The sequence below is a fragment of the Topomyia yanbarensis genome, chromosome 1 (genome assembly GCF_030247195.1).
Source record: "Topomyia yanbarensis strain Yona2022 chromosome 1, ASM3024719v1, whole genome shotgun sequence".
Taxonomy (NCBI): domain Eukaryota; kingdom Metazoa; phylum Arthropoda; class Insecta; order Diptera; family Culicidae; genus Topomyia; species Topomyia yanbarensis.
In genome coordinates, this window is record NC_080670.1 from 196,446,740 (window position 1) to 196,461,452 (window position 14,713).

Genomic DNA, 14,713 nt, shown 5'->3' on the forward strand with positions numbered 1-14,713 from the left:
GACGCTCATCAAATGCTACACAAAATAATGTATGAAAAATGTTGTATGCCCATTTACTGCAAACAAAACAATTTTTCGGGATTTTCGGCACTAAAAATTATTCTTCTCGGTCATTTTTTAACTGATTTTAATTTTTTTAATTATTCGTTATGTTGTTTTGTTAAAAATACTATGCTGCTTTGGGACAACAATATGAAAACAATCATTATTTAGCGATTCGTTTTAATGAAAACTATGAAAAATGCTCAACATTCTTCTAAAAAAGCGTTTTCAATGAAAATTTAGAAAAAACAATTAATTCCGCATCCAACGAGGCATTGTCGCCCACTATAGTATTGTAGAATCATATCTTCCACTGTTTTATAATTTTAACTTCAATTTTTACACACATAGTTTTGAATGTATACGAAACGAGCAAAAAAGCGATTTAAAAGTTAAGTTAAAACTGAAAAGTTCACGCGAGCTTGTTTCTAATTTAGAAAAAAATAACTCTGCTATTTTTCAACCGATTTTAATGATAAACAGGTTGTTGGATGCGAAATTAAATGTTCTCTCTAAATTCGCATTAAAATGAAGACGCTTATTTACAAAAAATGTTGAGAAATGTTCATATCTTACATGAAAAAATCACAAAACAACGATTACTTTCATATTGTTGTCCCAAAACCGCTATTTTTGTAGAAGCTGATCTATTGGCGATTCACAGATAGCAAACTGTTGCTGATTGCATTTTGTTCGGTGGACTTTTTTTGTTCAAAGGGGCGAAAATTTCAAAATCGAGCTGGTATTTTTGATGCCAAATGATTTCAAAATGCATCAAAACAAAATTTGATGTAATCTCGAAAACAAATTTTTAACGAAAATTAATTTTTTGACGATTTTTGTTCAAGGGAATAAAGGAAAATTTCGAAATCGAATTTGCCTTTTTGATGCCAAATGGCTTTAAAATGCACGAAACGTCGACATTTGATGCAATCTCGACAATTATTTTCTCAACAAAAGTTCTTTTTTGGACTTTTTTTTGTTCAAATTACTATATTATTCTCAGAGCTACAAACAGAAAAAAATGTTGGTAAAGGAAATTTTTGCCAGGAACGAAATTCCAAAGTTGTTCCACGATCGAGACGGGACTCTGTTGATTGATCATACATTTCCGACTTCTTAAAATTGGGAGTGACTAACTGTACACAGCAATCAATTGTGCGATTGGAATGGTCTGAGTGGAGGAAGAAATGCCTTCGGACTCATACGCCCTATCCATAGGAAGAACCACCAACTCTAATGTAATAGTTAGCGAGGTATAACGATCTTCTACACTGCCCATAAGGTACTCTTCAGTGATCTGTGTAGCAGACTGCGACCATTAGATGAAGCCTTTATGACAAAGCTTCGATAAGGTCTGGAAGTATAACTTGCGGGTTCTTGATCAGTTTGTGGATTGCAAGGCATACTCACTGAAACTATCTTCGACACATGGCTATCGTACAAAATGCGTTAATCTGGTTCGTTTGAAGCTGGATGGGTCAAAATTAAGTCTCAAAAAATTGGGACAATCTTCCGATTCGTTTGATACGTTTAATGGATTGAAGCAAGAGAACGCACCTTCTAATTTGTTACACAACAAAGTACGGATGATGGCTACTATCATAGATATCACTTGAGTCGGCTACGAAGCAGTGGAACAAACGGTTGTGCCTTTTGAAAGTGAACCTGCGAAAGCTGTGACAAGACAAACTATGTGGTAGGTGGTGCAGTCCACAGACAGTCCGGACGGTGTTAGTTACGAGGTGAAATGAATGGGATACGGTACGCTATAGTCAACGAATTCATATATTTTGGTATACTAGGGACATGTTCTGTTGTTAGAACAAATTATGGTCGTAACGAACCCATAGCCAGTATGAGTCGTCTTTTAAATCAACTTTGTGACTTTCGACTTTAATTTGTTTGTATTCCCTGTCTAGTAATTTTCGTTCTTACAACTTATTTCTTTTGTAGTACGTAGTAGTAGCAGGGTTTTCTTAGGTAGACTTCGTTAGTAGGTCCAAAACTGATCTGTATGCATCATCAATGTACTTTTAAATTCAATACATAGAATTTGAAACATTTTTTTGTCATTGGGGTTAGCTTATTTCCTATTTAGAATTAAAAGATTTGAAGATTTATGCCTTCTGGTGGAGAGGCACAAATGAGCTACACTCCAGTAGGCTTTTCCCTGCTTTACTATTAAACAAACAACTGCTTTATTTTCCAACGCTTCATGATTACAACACAAGCAATAATTTCGTTTTCTTATGCTCGACCGTACAAAAATGGGCTGTAAGCCTTCCGTCACTCACCTTAGAGCTCTGAGTGCACGCTGCTCTGAAAATCTAGCGAAATCGTCTTAGGGCGCAAGCGCTAAGACTTGTTTAGCGAGCCATTTGTGCGTCTTCCGGAGGGTTAGGAACAGTCACCATATCAAAATATACTGTTTCCATGCTTTTTTACACATTTTGACCACATGCCATTTAAGAATATTTTAGAGCTAGCGATGCCTAAAATATTATGGGGGGAGCAAAACAAAAATCCCACTAAAAACAATTCTCTACTCATTCACATTTTCAATTCTATCGATAGATGAAGTCTTTTACATTTCTTATAATTTTATTACAAGACTACAAGTCACTATCGAAATACACAATTACAAGTGAAGGTCACGTCAGCGTCACTGATTCCTAAGTACATTATAACTTGGCTAAGATAAGCAAATAATTTTAGTAAAAATGTGTTAATTTGGAACATGGTTTCCAGTGTTTCCATCGATTTGAAGAATGATTGATACGAGAGCTAAAATATTATACACACAATCGTTGACAACGAAAACTGTTTGACTATGTTGGTAGCCTATGGCATGAAATTTAATGGTTTAAGGGAACAAAGGAGTTATCTTTCTTTTTATATATTTGGACATATTAAAACTTTTTGCCTTTCTCAATAGAAAGGTATTGCAATTGCTCTGAAAACCGACTGTTTAACGGAGGCCCGGAGGGCCGAGTGACATATACCATTCGATTCAGTTCGTCGAGTTTGGCAAATGTCTGTGTGTGTGTATGTATGTATGTGTGTGTATGTGTGTGTATGTGACCAAAAATGTCACTCATTTTTCTCAGAGATGGCTGAACCGATTTTGACAAAATGAAACAAATGAAACAAATGAAAGGTACAACGTTCCCATAGGCTGCTATTGAATTTCTAATGGATCCGACTTCCGGTTCCGGAATTACAGGGTGATGAGTACGAACACGCAGAAAATGTCGATTTTAACAAATTCTGCAATGAATGTATAAAGGTGAATTTTTTTTCCAAAATATGACCACAACTGCTTCGATTTGTAGTATTAGGTCACTAACATCCATTCAAAGTCTATTTGGCCACATTGGCCACCATCATCGGTTCCGGAAGCCCCGGCGGAAGTATCTAAATTCAGAATAACAGTCACATCGGTTTCTCGGAGATGGCTAGACCGATTCAACTGAACTTGATTTCAAATGAAAGGTATTGCGTCTCCGTAAATGGCTATTTAATTTCATCCCGATCCGACTTCCGGTACCGGAGTTACAGGTTGTGTCGTGCGATCACATAGCAAATTGCGATTCAAACCGATACTCCGATGAAAGGTAAAAAAGGTAAAAATTCCGCTAAAATGTCTTTCAAACAACTTAAATTTGCTGTTCTAGATCACCGACGGCCAACCAAACCTTCGTTGACTACATTGACCACCATAGACGGTTCCGGAAGTGCCCGGGAAAAGCGGCCATCTTTCAAAATTTACGAACTCACATCAGTTTCTCGGAAATGGTTAGGCCGATTTTCACAAACTTAGTCCCAAATGATAGCTATAATATCCCCACAGATGTCTATAAAATTTCATACGGATCGTTTATATGGGTCCGGGAATATAGACTAAACCGTCCGGTCACATATGAAATTCCCATATAAGCCGGAACTCAAAATTTTTTTCAATGGGGGGACCCCATGAAATTTCAGAAATCGAATTCGTATTTTTGTTGCCAAACATCTTTAAAATGCATCAAACGTCGAGATTGTACACTCAAAAAAATGTAAACGTTATGCCTATTGATTTTACACATAGATTTTTGCAATTAACGGAGGCATATAGACACTATTTGCTGGTACATAAACCTAATGTGTGTATTTACAAGAAATATTAATCTTACATTCTCATTTCATAGCTATTAGGCACATAAAACCCCATTCTATAACAATATGCACATATAACTTATGTGTGTGCCTACATAGTTTATACAGTTGACACATAGAAGGTATGTGTGCGCGTGATAACAATAGCATGTCTTCTTCATATGAATTTTAAGCGGATGGAAGCAAATAGAATTAACGTTTGGATTTTTTTCAGTGTATGTCATCTCGAAATTTTTTTTATGAAAATCGACTTTTTGGGACTTTGCCGATTTCGCACCTTTTTCAGTTCAATATTACCGTGGCTGTTTTTTCTTCTTCAAAATTTTAGAACTCGAATAATGATTAATTTTCCTGTATATAGTTGTCATGTGATGTATAATAATAAAATGTAATATATGCATTTAAAAGCTTTTAATGAATATAAACAACGCACTCTTTCTCGTGATTCATGATTGAGAAAAGCACAATTACACCGCTAGGTGGATTAAAATAGGTTTTTAAAAATAGATCAACTAGGCCTCCCTCCTAAGGTTAGAAAAATAAATAAATTCAATATTAATTCTTCAAAGGGCCTAAAGAGATTATTGTAAATAAACTTGTTTCGCTCATTATTCCGCTGCAGAATCTAATTTCATGGAAAATGTACATTTATCCACATCTTTCCTATTCGTAAAACCAATTCGAAATGTTTTCTATTTTGAAATTATAGCGAATTAAGAGAAATCAGCAAAGCAAAAGCTTGTTTACAAATCTTATTATGGATAATATGGAATTTAGGTTTAAACTCTTATGAGCACTGTAATCGTGTTTTTCTCCAAACCATGTCTTCAAAGTCGGTACCATGGATATTCTAAAGAACCGCTCAAGCAATTCTTTTATCGTTTAAAAGCTTATTAATTAATCTAGCCTTTGACCCATTTTTTTAAGTTTTAATTGTAAGCATTTTTTAATGCAACTAAAACGATGTTTCGTAGAAAAGATTTTGTGTGCCTGCGCTTCTTTGTTTAGTCATATAAAGCCTTAGATGAACTGCAAAAGAACCATTAACTCGTTTACTACAAAAAAAGTGGATGAAAATAAAAATTGTATCTTGAACCTTAAACTGAATGCGATTGGTACTTCGATCACTGGCTACGTCTGAAACAGATTTGAAATTTTTTCCCTCGTTTTATAATATAAGCTTCTGAGGTAGAATCTGATGTCATTATAATAATAATTGATTCTGTTTACTAGATTAAAACAGAACATCTAACTTCAAATTGCCAAATGCACTTTCAGCTTGGTCACGCTCCTACCGTCCTCGGCATTTTCAACAAAATCTTCCGTATCTCAATTTGGCATCCCTGCCTCGCACCGAGCACCACCGTTATCTGTGCTTCGCCTCACGAAACAACCACTGCAAAACTTGAAACCGCGTTTCGCCCACACCCATTCATGCGAACCTGGTCGCAGCAGCAAAAACTTATAGCACATTTCTCTCACACTTTTATGTGTTGGGTAGGGTTAGGGTTACGCCTGTTTTCGTTGTTGCTTCGGGTTCGAGATTCGACAACGTGCTCGAGCAAACGAGCAAACCACTGCAGCAATAAAGCAAGTAGCGCCATCGTTGACGACCGTCGGTCGTATCGTCGTATAATTTTGCTGCTACCTAGGCAACATCGCGCGCGCATCATCTTACTATTTGTGCTGACTGGGAGGCAAGTAGGCGACGGACGCGCTCTCGAAAGCAAGCAAAAACCCGACAACGGTGCCTCGCGCGCGCAATCAAACAGTGTCAGCCGCGATACGACCGACCAGGAGTGCAGCATGGTGCAATGGTCTCTCATTCGTATGGCAGTAAGAAGGTATAGGTACCGAACGAAAATAGCTTGATTCTGCAAAGTGACAGTCGCAAACTGGTGTTACATATGTGCATACAATGCTTCTTTACTTACTGACTGATGTTGTCCATCATTTTGTAGTCGCCACCGCTGATGTTGATCTTCGGCACGATTCCGGGCGACAGCCGATTCATCAACCGACACAGGATGATACCGTCCCGGAGGCAGTCCTCGTAGAGGAAACCGGCGGGAAACTTTTCGCCGAGCAGCGTTTCGATCCAGTGTTGCGCTTCGCGTTCCTGGTCTTTGTCGCGTTTTCCGGCGACCTGTTGGGGGAGAAAAAACGAGAGTTGGGAATTAATTCCAGTTGGGATTGTTTGAAAGTAATTAAACAATTGCTCTTTTTTTATATAAAATGAAATTTCGATTTTTGGTTCGATTATTAAGTTCCAGTGTTTCGTTGCTGAATCTATAGCTCCTAGCAACTCTGCGGCATAAGTGGTGCAAGTACCCTAACTAATTTTGATTCCTCTATTCATCCTACTCACTTGCACATATTATGTGTAAGACTGGTTGGAGTATAATAGGTGTGAATCCCGTCGTAATAAAAGGTAAAATTCCGTGACGTGATGTAATACCCGCATAGCTTTTACATCAAAGAGTTTGTCTAGAGCATAAAAATATTATTTTTAAACCACCTACTTAATCGGTATGAAAAATTACATTCGCGGTTGTTTGTTTCCTGCTGTTTCCATTCATGCTTTCAGAAGAATTGACTTTTGTTTTTCACCAGAAATAATCTACACGGAAAACCTTTCGTAGAAAAATTACAAAATATTCTAGGTTACATTTTAGAGTTTGTTTGTCTACAGCGGGCCCCCTGAATGGGATTCAGAAAGGGTTTTGTAAACATTACACTGAAAAATATTCTCATTTTAGCGTGAACATACAACGATTTTACAACTTTTCACAGCAATCGAATTGAGCAAAGCTTTATTATGAACGAGTTTTAGGGCCAACCTAAGGCAACATGTCTGTGATGTTTATATTTGGGGTCTTTTGAAATTCGGGAAAATTCCCGCTTTTTTGTGTATTGTTATTTTATTGAAGTATATTTTCTGGGAGGTTCTTTTTTACTTATACTTAGCGCTCAAGATAGACGTCTATTCTCTGTGATTATATTCTAGTGTGGCAAATTCGATCGAAAGACCTCTCTTTGAAAAATGCATCTGTGAACATGATCAATAAATAGTTGCATTTGCGACATAAATTACTTCCCAGCGAAACCTATGTGTTTGAAATCTTCGGAAAAATTTCACGAATGCCATGCTTACACTGGTGGGAACATAGTCAGTTTTCGAGCAGTCCCAGTAAGACACGGTTGTTCCGTTCGCAAACACTTCCGCGCTAGGATAAAACGTGGGATAAAACTAAAGACAGAAATCGACTGTTAAATGACAGCTTGGCTATAACCTTTGTTTGGATTCATTTGCATGCGTCTAGGCCTACGTTGGTGACACTTTTTATTCAGTACTCTCATCAAACAAGGACGCCATCAAGCGGCAAGTGAGGTCAAACCTGAAGGGACCGGAGCACTTATTTTGAATATGTAAAATAAGGCACCTATTTGGTAGACTTTCTTCGTAGGTTTCATGATTTTTTTGTTTGTATTTGATTATACAGTAAGTTGAAAAGGTGGCTTTGATTTTTTTTCTGAGTAGACACATTAAATTATTAACATGAAATTGTATATGTACCTTTGAAGTGCCTAGGAAAAATAATTAGAAAAACTCAATCGTCTCACTTCGATTTCGATTCCAAGTTCAACTATTAGACCAACGTGCTTGAAGTTTAGTATCCCGGCCAATATTTTGTTGACCTATAAAGGCTGAGGTTGGAGTGTGCAATGAGGGGTTGATGCTTTAAAATTAAAACTAGTTTAAAATTTCTCAACAAGTTGAAAATTTTCGGCAGCGTCCGCTCCGGATCTTCCTCCTTGATCCGCCACTGGTTTCAAGCGATAATTCAATGTCGACACATAGTATCTCAAGATCTTGGCTGTCGATCCCTTGTATGTATGTGCAAATCGTACTAAATATGTAATATACATTTCCATCATTGTATTAAACATAACCAGCCATGGAATCGTAGTTTGGACGAATGAAAAAGGCACAATTGCACCATTAGGAGGATTAAAACAGGTTTTTTTTCAAGATGTGCTGCATACATGAGTTTTTTTTTGTAAAAAAATAAAGACATAATAACTTCTGCTTTTGATCTTTTATTAGTTATGATTTATTTTTTCGAAAATTCAAAATGGCGGCTTCAAAATAGAATTTTTCTCGAAATCATGTTTTTTCTTCTAACGGCAAGAATAGGGCTTGTTTTATTGATCGGATTTCCTTTATCCAAAAAATGTTTGAAAGTTTATACTTTTTTGTCTGATTTATACCTAACATTATCATAATAAAATTAATTATTTGTAATTTTTACAACGAGATTACAGTAAAAAAGCGATAAATTTCTGAAACGTCTATAAAATTGTTTTTGACGTAGGACTACAGGACTAGGACTTGTCTTTGTTTTCGATATGGGGGTGCACTTTTTAAATTCCACAAAAATTGTATTTAACGAAAAGTGGTCCAATTTTGAACGCTTACAGGGTGTTTGGTTCATGGCTAAGAACCTCTCGAGGGGTGATTAACTGTCATATTCGGAGAAAAAAATTGTTCCATACATACCATCAAATGTCAACCGTTACAGAGTTATTGATTTTTTTGTGTAAGAAATCTATTTGTCTTAAAATATCTCTAACTCAAAAAGTATACGTTGTATTTTAAATCTTTTAGTTCCATTCGAAAGATGAGAAATTTTCCTATTGAATGGTATTCTCATACCTTTCAGTTAATTAGTTTTATTTACCTTTTAGTTGTAAAGTAGTTAAAAGTTAGTGTTTTTGAGGCGATTTTCGTTAATTTTCTCAAAATAATGAATTATGATTATAGCAATATCTATTAACCAAAGGTAGGGTTGTAGGACGATTCATAATTTGTTCTTCAACATCATATTCCTATCTCGTCTCATTTTTTTGTAATTTCATTGCTAAACTTTTCCTGTAATCGACTTGTAAGTGCTTAAAAGACTGTAATCTAAAAAATATCCTTTATATTCTTATTTTCAAGGTTTTATTGAAAAGCTGAGAAAATTTTCTATCAATCTATGTACAAATATCTCTTAGTTAAGAGTACTAAATGACTTTTTTCTAGTAAAATTGCTCATATTTAGCGTTTTTCGAGGAGTTTTGTAATTATTCTAATTATTAATGAATAAAATTAATCGTTACTATTATGCATTTGGTGCCCCTTAGCATTCTCTATAACTTGTTATTTGACACTTTATCCATATCTCTGTTCATTTCGCTGCTATTTAATAGTTAACACAAAATGATCTCACCACAAATGAAGTGGGTTCGAAATCGTTGTTTTTGCATATGAAACGATGTGATAAAAATGATTTGGCGTCGAAGCAAAAAGAGATAATTTCATGGAGTCAAAGAAAGAATTGTAGAACTTGCTGAGATGCATTATTTCCATGATAATAATGGTAATATTTATTATTTACTATTTAAAGAAAATTAACGAAAATGCTAATAATAACACTAACTTTAAACTAAATTACTTCTAAAAGAATGCTAAATTCACTTAACTGAAAGGTATTAATACATTTTTCTCTGTAAAATTTTCTTGGCTTTCGAATTAAAAGAAAAAAAAAATACAATAAGTGCCATATTTTTTCAATTAGAGCTTGTATTAGTAAAAATGATATAAAAATATCCATGCTCAATAACCCAAACACATGAAAACCAGAAAAGATAAGTGCATCATGTCAAAGAATGAATTAAGCAACTCTTCCTGACCAACAATCTGAATTATTAAAATGATCATGTTAACTTTTACGATTTTCGTGACGTGAACAAAAACCCGATCAAAATTGTTAAATTTTCAGTAAATTACTTTAAAAAGGTTACTTATACTCATTAGCTGAAACATGTGAGTGCATCACTCAATGGGAAATTTTCTCACCTTCCCAATGGATCTAAAAGGCTTGAAATACAAAGTATACTTTTTGAGTTAAAGGTATTTTAAAACAAATAAGTTTTTAACACAAAAAGTTCAACAACTCTGTAACGGTTGAGATTTGATGGTATGTGTAGAGCGACTTTTTTCTCCAAATATGACAGTGAATCACTTCTCGAGAGGTTCTCAACCATGAACCAAACACCCTGTATAATTCAGACATCTCACGATAAATTTTCAATTTTTTGCATATCGCCCCGAAATACTTCTAAGAATATATTCCAATAGATAAACCCAAAGATTTTTAATATCATGACACTAAAATTTTAAATAATGTTCAACCTAGTCAAAATATCGCGCATTTACGCACAAAAGATAGCGCTTCCCAAGTCCGGCACCACACATTTGTGTACGTCATCATCGACTATTTAAAGGACGGATTTGGCCGGAAAAGCTCAGTTGCCTGTTGAACGGAAAGCGGAGTAGGTCACTGCGCTGTGTGTTTTCACAGCCAATGTAGCTGAGACAGAAGTCCGTTACACTGGCTGTGGAGTTACGCTACCCAGTACCTGCCAAAACGCGACTGAGCTTGTCCGTTCAAACACTATGCATTCTTTTGTGTTGTGTTCGTTTCCAGGACATCTCGGACACAAGTATTCGTTCACAAAATCGCTTGTACATTCGCTCTACCCATCATCATCAGCGTTGACTCATTTTGTTTTGTGCGCCTGGGGTCAATGTTTGAGGCGAATGTGTAGGTAAGGTATATCTAATTTGTTAGCAGGGTTGCCATATTCACAGATTTTTCTGTAATGATTTTTTTGACAGATTTTTTTACAATTTTTGATCACAGATTCTTTTTCACAGATGGCAGATTTTTGGCATTTTGATGAAAATTTCAGTTTTTTTACGCGGGGGATACAGTCCGCGTAAAGGAAAACCGCGTAAATTTCAAAATCCGCGTAAATGAAAACCGCGCAAAAAAAACACCGTGTTTAAAAAACTTGTGTATTGTGATTTTTCGGAAATTTATAACAGATTTTTTTCCTGTTTCAGTTATCACAGATGGTAAAAGGATATTTTTGCCCGAAACCTGTTTGTTAGCGGTTGCATGCGTAACCTGCATGATAGCAATCTGTGCTTTCGTTGTGCAAAGACAAAAACTTTCTTAGCAACAAATCTACGCAGATTCATTTCCAAGTCATAGGAAATTTTGCTATTTTAATAAATTATATTCATTTCTCATTTCAGTTAACTACGAGTGGCCCTGCACTTGACAAAGTAGGATGATGGCTTCGCGCGCAGAGGCCGACGAGACCCGCCATTTTGAAGCCAATAAAACATCAAAAGCATAAGGTCGTATGTCTTTTCATTTTCCACAAAAACTTCCCAACTTCGCCGAATCCAGGAGAAGCTGTCTGAATTTACTGTCTCTACTTTGCATCCCATATGATGTTGAAGGAACAGAAACAAGTACACAAAAGAGCGCATATGTTTTTTTTCCAAAACGTGTTGCTGCTAGACGTCAACCGAAGGCTCTGGTTCTTCCAAATGGATCTGATGAGTTCAAGTGGATGGATAAAACCGAAGAGAATATGAAGGAACCATCATTTGACGTACTCGTGGCTGGTGGGAATCACTTGATTGTAGAAATCAGAGACCATGCACAGTATTTTTCGATCGTGGTGATACGTTTAAAGGTTTTGAATTATTTTTTCACTCAACTTTGTAATTTAATTGGGTAAGTTTGCTTCGTTGAAAGGCTATTTTTATTTGTTTTGCGATGCAGTGATCGTTATTTTTATGAATTTTCATTGCAAAATATTGTAAATTGAGCAAGTGAATCTCCGGAGGCGTCTCGGGAAAAGGTAGTTTTACGGAGTGCATTATAACTGACATTGGACCAATCGGTTTGAAATTTTGCGCAGTTACTGGGAAATTATGTGAAAAGTAATAATGTGTTACTTCAGTAACAGTAACTTTTTTTAGTTAGGATGTACAACGAATATTATCAATTCTTCATCAAAAGATTAGCCAAGTACATAAAATACCAATACCCCGAGATTTACAGTACCACCATTACCGTACAGTAGGACAGGAAGCTACTTTTAACGTACAGTGATCTATTTATGAAGCCTGGCAGTTAGTTGCCTTTTGCAAAGTTTTTCGGGTAGAATTGAGTTAATTCTGATCTAGACCAGCACTATCTTTTAATAAAAGCATCCTTTCTGCTGCAAAGTTAATTATTTTAACATTGGCAATATATTTTGTGAAGAACCCATACTTTACTCCAACATGTACAGCATATCTTGAAAAATCATCCCAAATATGTATGTATTTGCAATTATAGGCTACTTGAAAAAAAATTTCGTGGGTTTTTTTTTCTAAATAATTGTACGTTTTCACATTTTTAACGTATACTCCGTAACCTGTCTAGATGGCGCGCCCATAGGATCAGAATACTGTTTTCGATGTACAAAACCTTAAACAATTGATTATGCTGCCTGAACTTTGGATTTAATCTAGATAGGTTCAAACTGATCTAGAATTTCAATTACCTGAAGATAAAAACCTCCGATTTTCGCCACTTTATTCTCTTCGCGGTTTGAAAGACTTCAGCAAAATCTTGGTTCGCACGAATTTCAATAATAAGACAAAATAGAAAGCAACAAACTTTGTTTTTTGGTTGAAATTTCGAAAAATTATCTTTCCGTGCGAAAAGAAACTCCAACCCACATTTTTATGACGCTGTCAAAAACGCAAATAATATACAACCACGATCAGTTTTCCAATCCTTTAAAAATCCTCTCCGTTCCGCTTTGACACGCGCTCGACCATACTGACCGCAACTTCCCACCACAGCAAACTATTTGAAAATTTTACATCATAGCAACCGTAGCGCAGGGTAATCTGGTCAACGCTGGTCACATGTATGCTGCATAGTTGCTTACACAGTCGTGATCAAAGTGCTTAGAGTTCTAAGGTAATTCGTTTTTGACAGTAACTAGGTGAGGAGTGAGGTAAGCTTGCAGCAAGCTGCGGGGAAGCCAACTTAGTGTGCATACTGAAATTCAAGCAAACATGCATGGAAATGTAGTAAAAAATGTTGTTAGCTGTCGTTTCCAGCACCAACATGGCTGATCGGTGATTTCAAGGATCATATCACCTGAGAATAAAAGCTCCTTGGTCGTGATTCACTGGCTAAACCACCTTCTACGCCCAAGTAATGAATTTGATTCACTCGTTTTGAACGACTGAAATGTGTCAAAAACTGCAAAAAATTTATGGTGGTATCTGTTCGCATCTCTCCCTCAAAAAACATCGATCCGGCAATTTTCCCAGAACACTAGCTCCGCCTTTTATTCACGTTCCCAAACACTCAATTGCTGGTGGATTACCCCTCAGGTTTGGGAACAATTTTTCACTAGTGGTCTATCCCCCATCACGGTGTCTTTGTCGAACAACTTTATTCAAAAAAATTCGGCATCTGTAAAACTTCGGGATATGAAAGAATGGACTTTTCCCTTTAATTTGAAAGTAAAATTTAAATCTTCTGTCGGGGGGTCTAGAACAACTTTTTATTTTAAAGTTTTTTGATTGAAAATTTAAGTTTTTTAATGAAATTAATTCACATTTTTTGCTACTAATTGGTACTATAGACATTCAAAAAATACTAAAAGTGAGAATCTGGTGAACAATCCCATTGTTTACAACTTCGTAGAATGCGGTAAATCGATATAAAATCACCCGAGAAAGTTATTAAAATGTTATCAGTTTTAGGTGTGCGCGGGGCCTATGGATTAAGAAGTCGATTAACAAGGACTTACAAACAAATGTTGGGTTTAAATGAACAGTAAATTCAGATAAATTTCAATGCATGCAAAGTCCCATTCTCAGCAGAAAAAATATATTTTCAGATTTCTCCGGGTCTTGGGCGAAAATGATACTTTATGCACTGTATGGAGGTATGAAAAGGTGTTGACCAAATTTATTCGATAATCTTATACCTTTTCAAGATGTTGATTAATGTAGTAACTAATTTTATCATGCCTTTTTCATTTCTTTTCTCGCTCTAGGGGATAGCTAATGTAGGAAGAATGACCCTTCTTCCTGATCCTATCCTGCCTGGTAAAATACAAATGGCTTAAATTCAAAGCTTTATATTTGAATGAACTAAAGTGGACAGTTCGAGTCATTGTAATAAACGACGGTTTTTAGGGATCATCCATAAATGACGTAGCATTATGTGGGGGAGGGGGGAGTATTGTATTTTGTGATGATGTTTGACGACAGGGGGGTAGGGGGTCATGTCATGCTACGTAGCTTTTTTAAAGGGGAATAACTAACATCGTTTTTTTTTATTTTTTTATATTTTTCGTGGTCAAGAGGGGGGGGGGGGGATTTCCGTCAAGCTACGTAATTATCAGGGGGGTATTTAGAGGTTTGTGATGAAATGCTAGGATGGGGGAGGGGGGTGTTATAAATCACTCAAAAAATGCTACGTCATTTATGGATCGTCCCTTATTGCTATTTTGGGTTGAGAATCCTGTTTGTCTTTACCGACATTAAATGAAAGATGATTGAAAAAGAAAAAAAGCTCTTCGAGTTTTGGAT

The 14,713-nt window shown here is 36.0% G+C and overlaps 1 protein-coding gene across 1 annotated transcript in view; it reads right to left on the minus strand.

Annotated features, from left to right (window-relative positions):
* LOC131686732 (muscle-specific protein 20-like) overlaps positions 1–14,713 on the minus strand; it is a 140,332-nt gene that overhangs the window by 30,763 nt on the left and 94,856 nt on the right. The window contains exon 2 of the mRNA XM_058970670.1: positions 6,138–6,349. Coding sequence (XP_058826653.1) covers positions 6,138–6,349 — 212 coding nt within the window. The remainder of the gene's footprint in view (positions 1–6,137; positions 6,350–14,713) is intronic.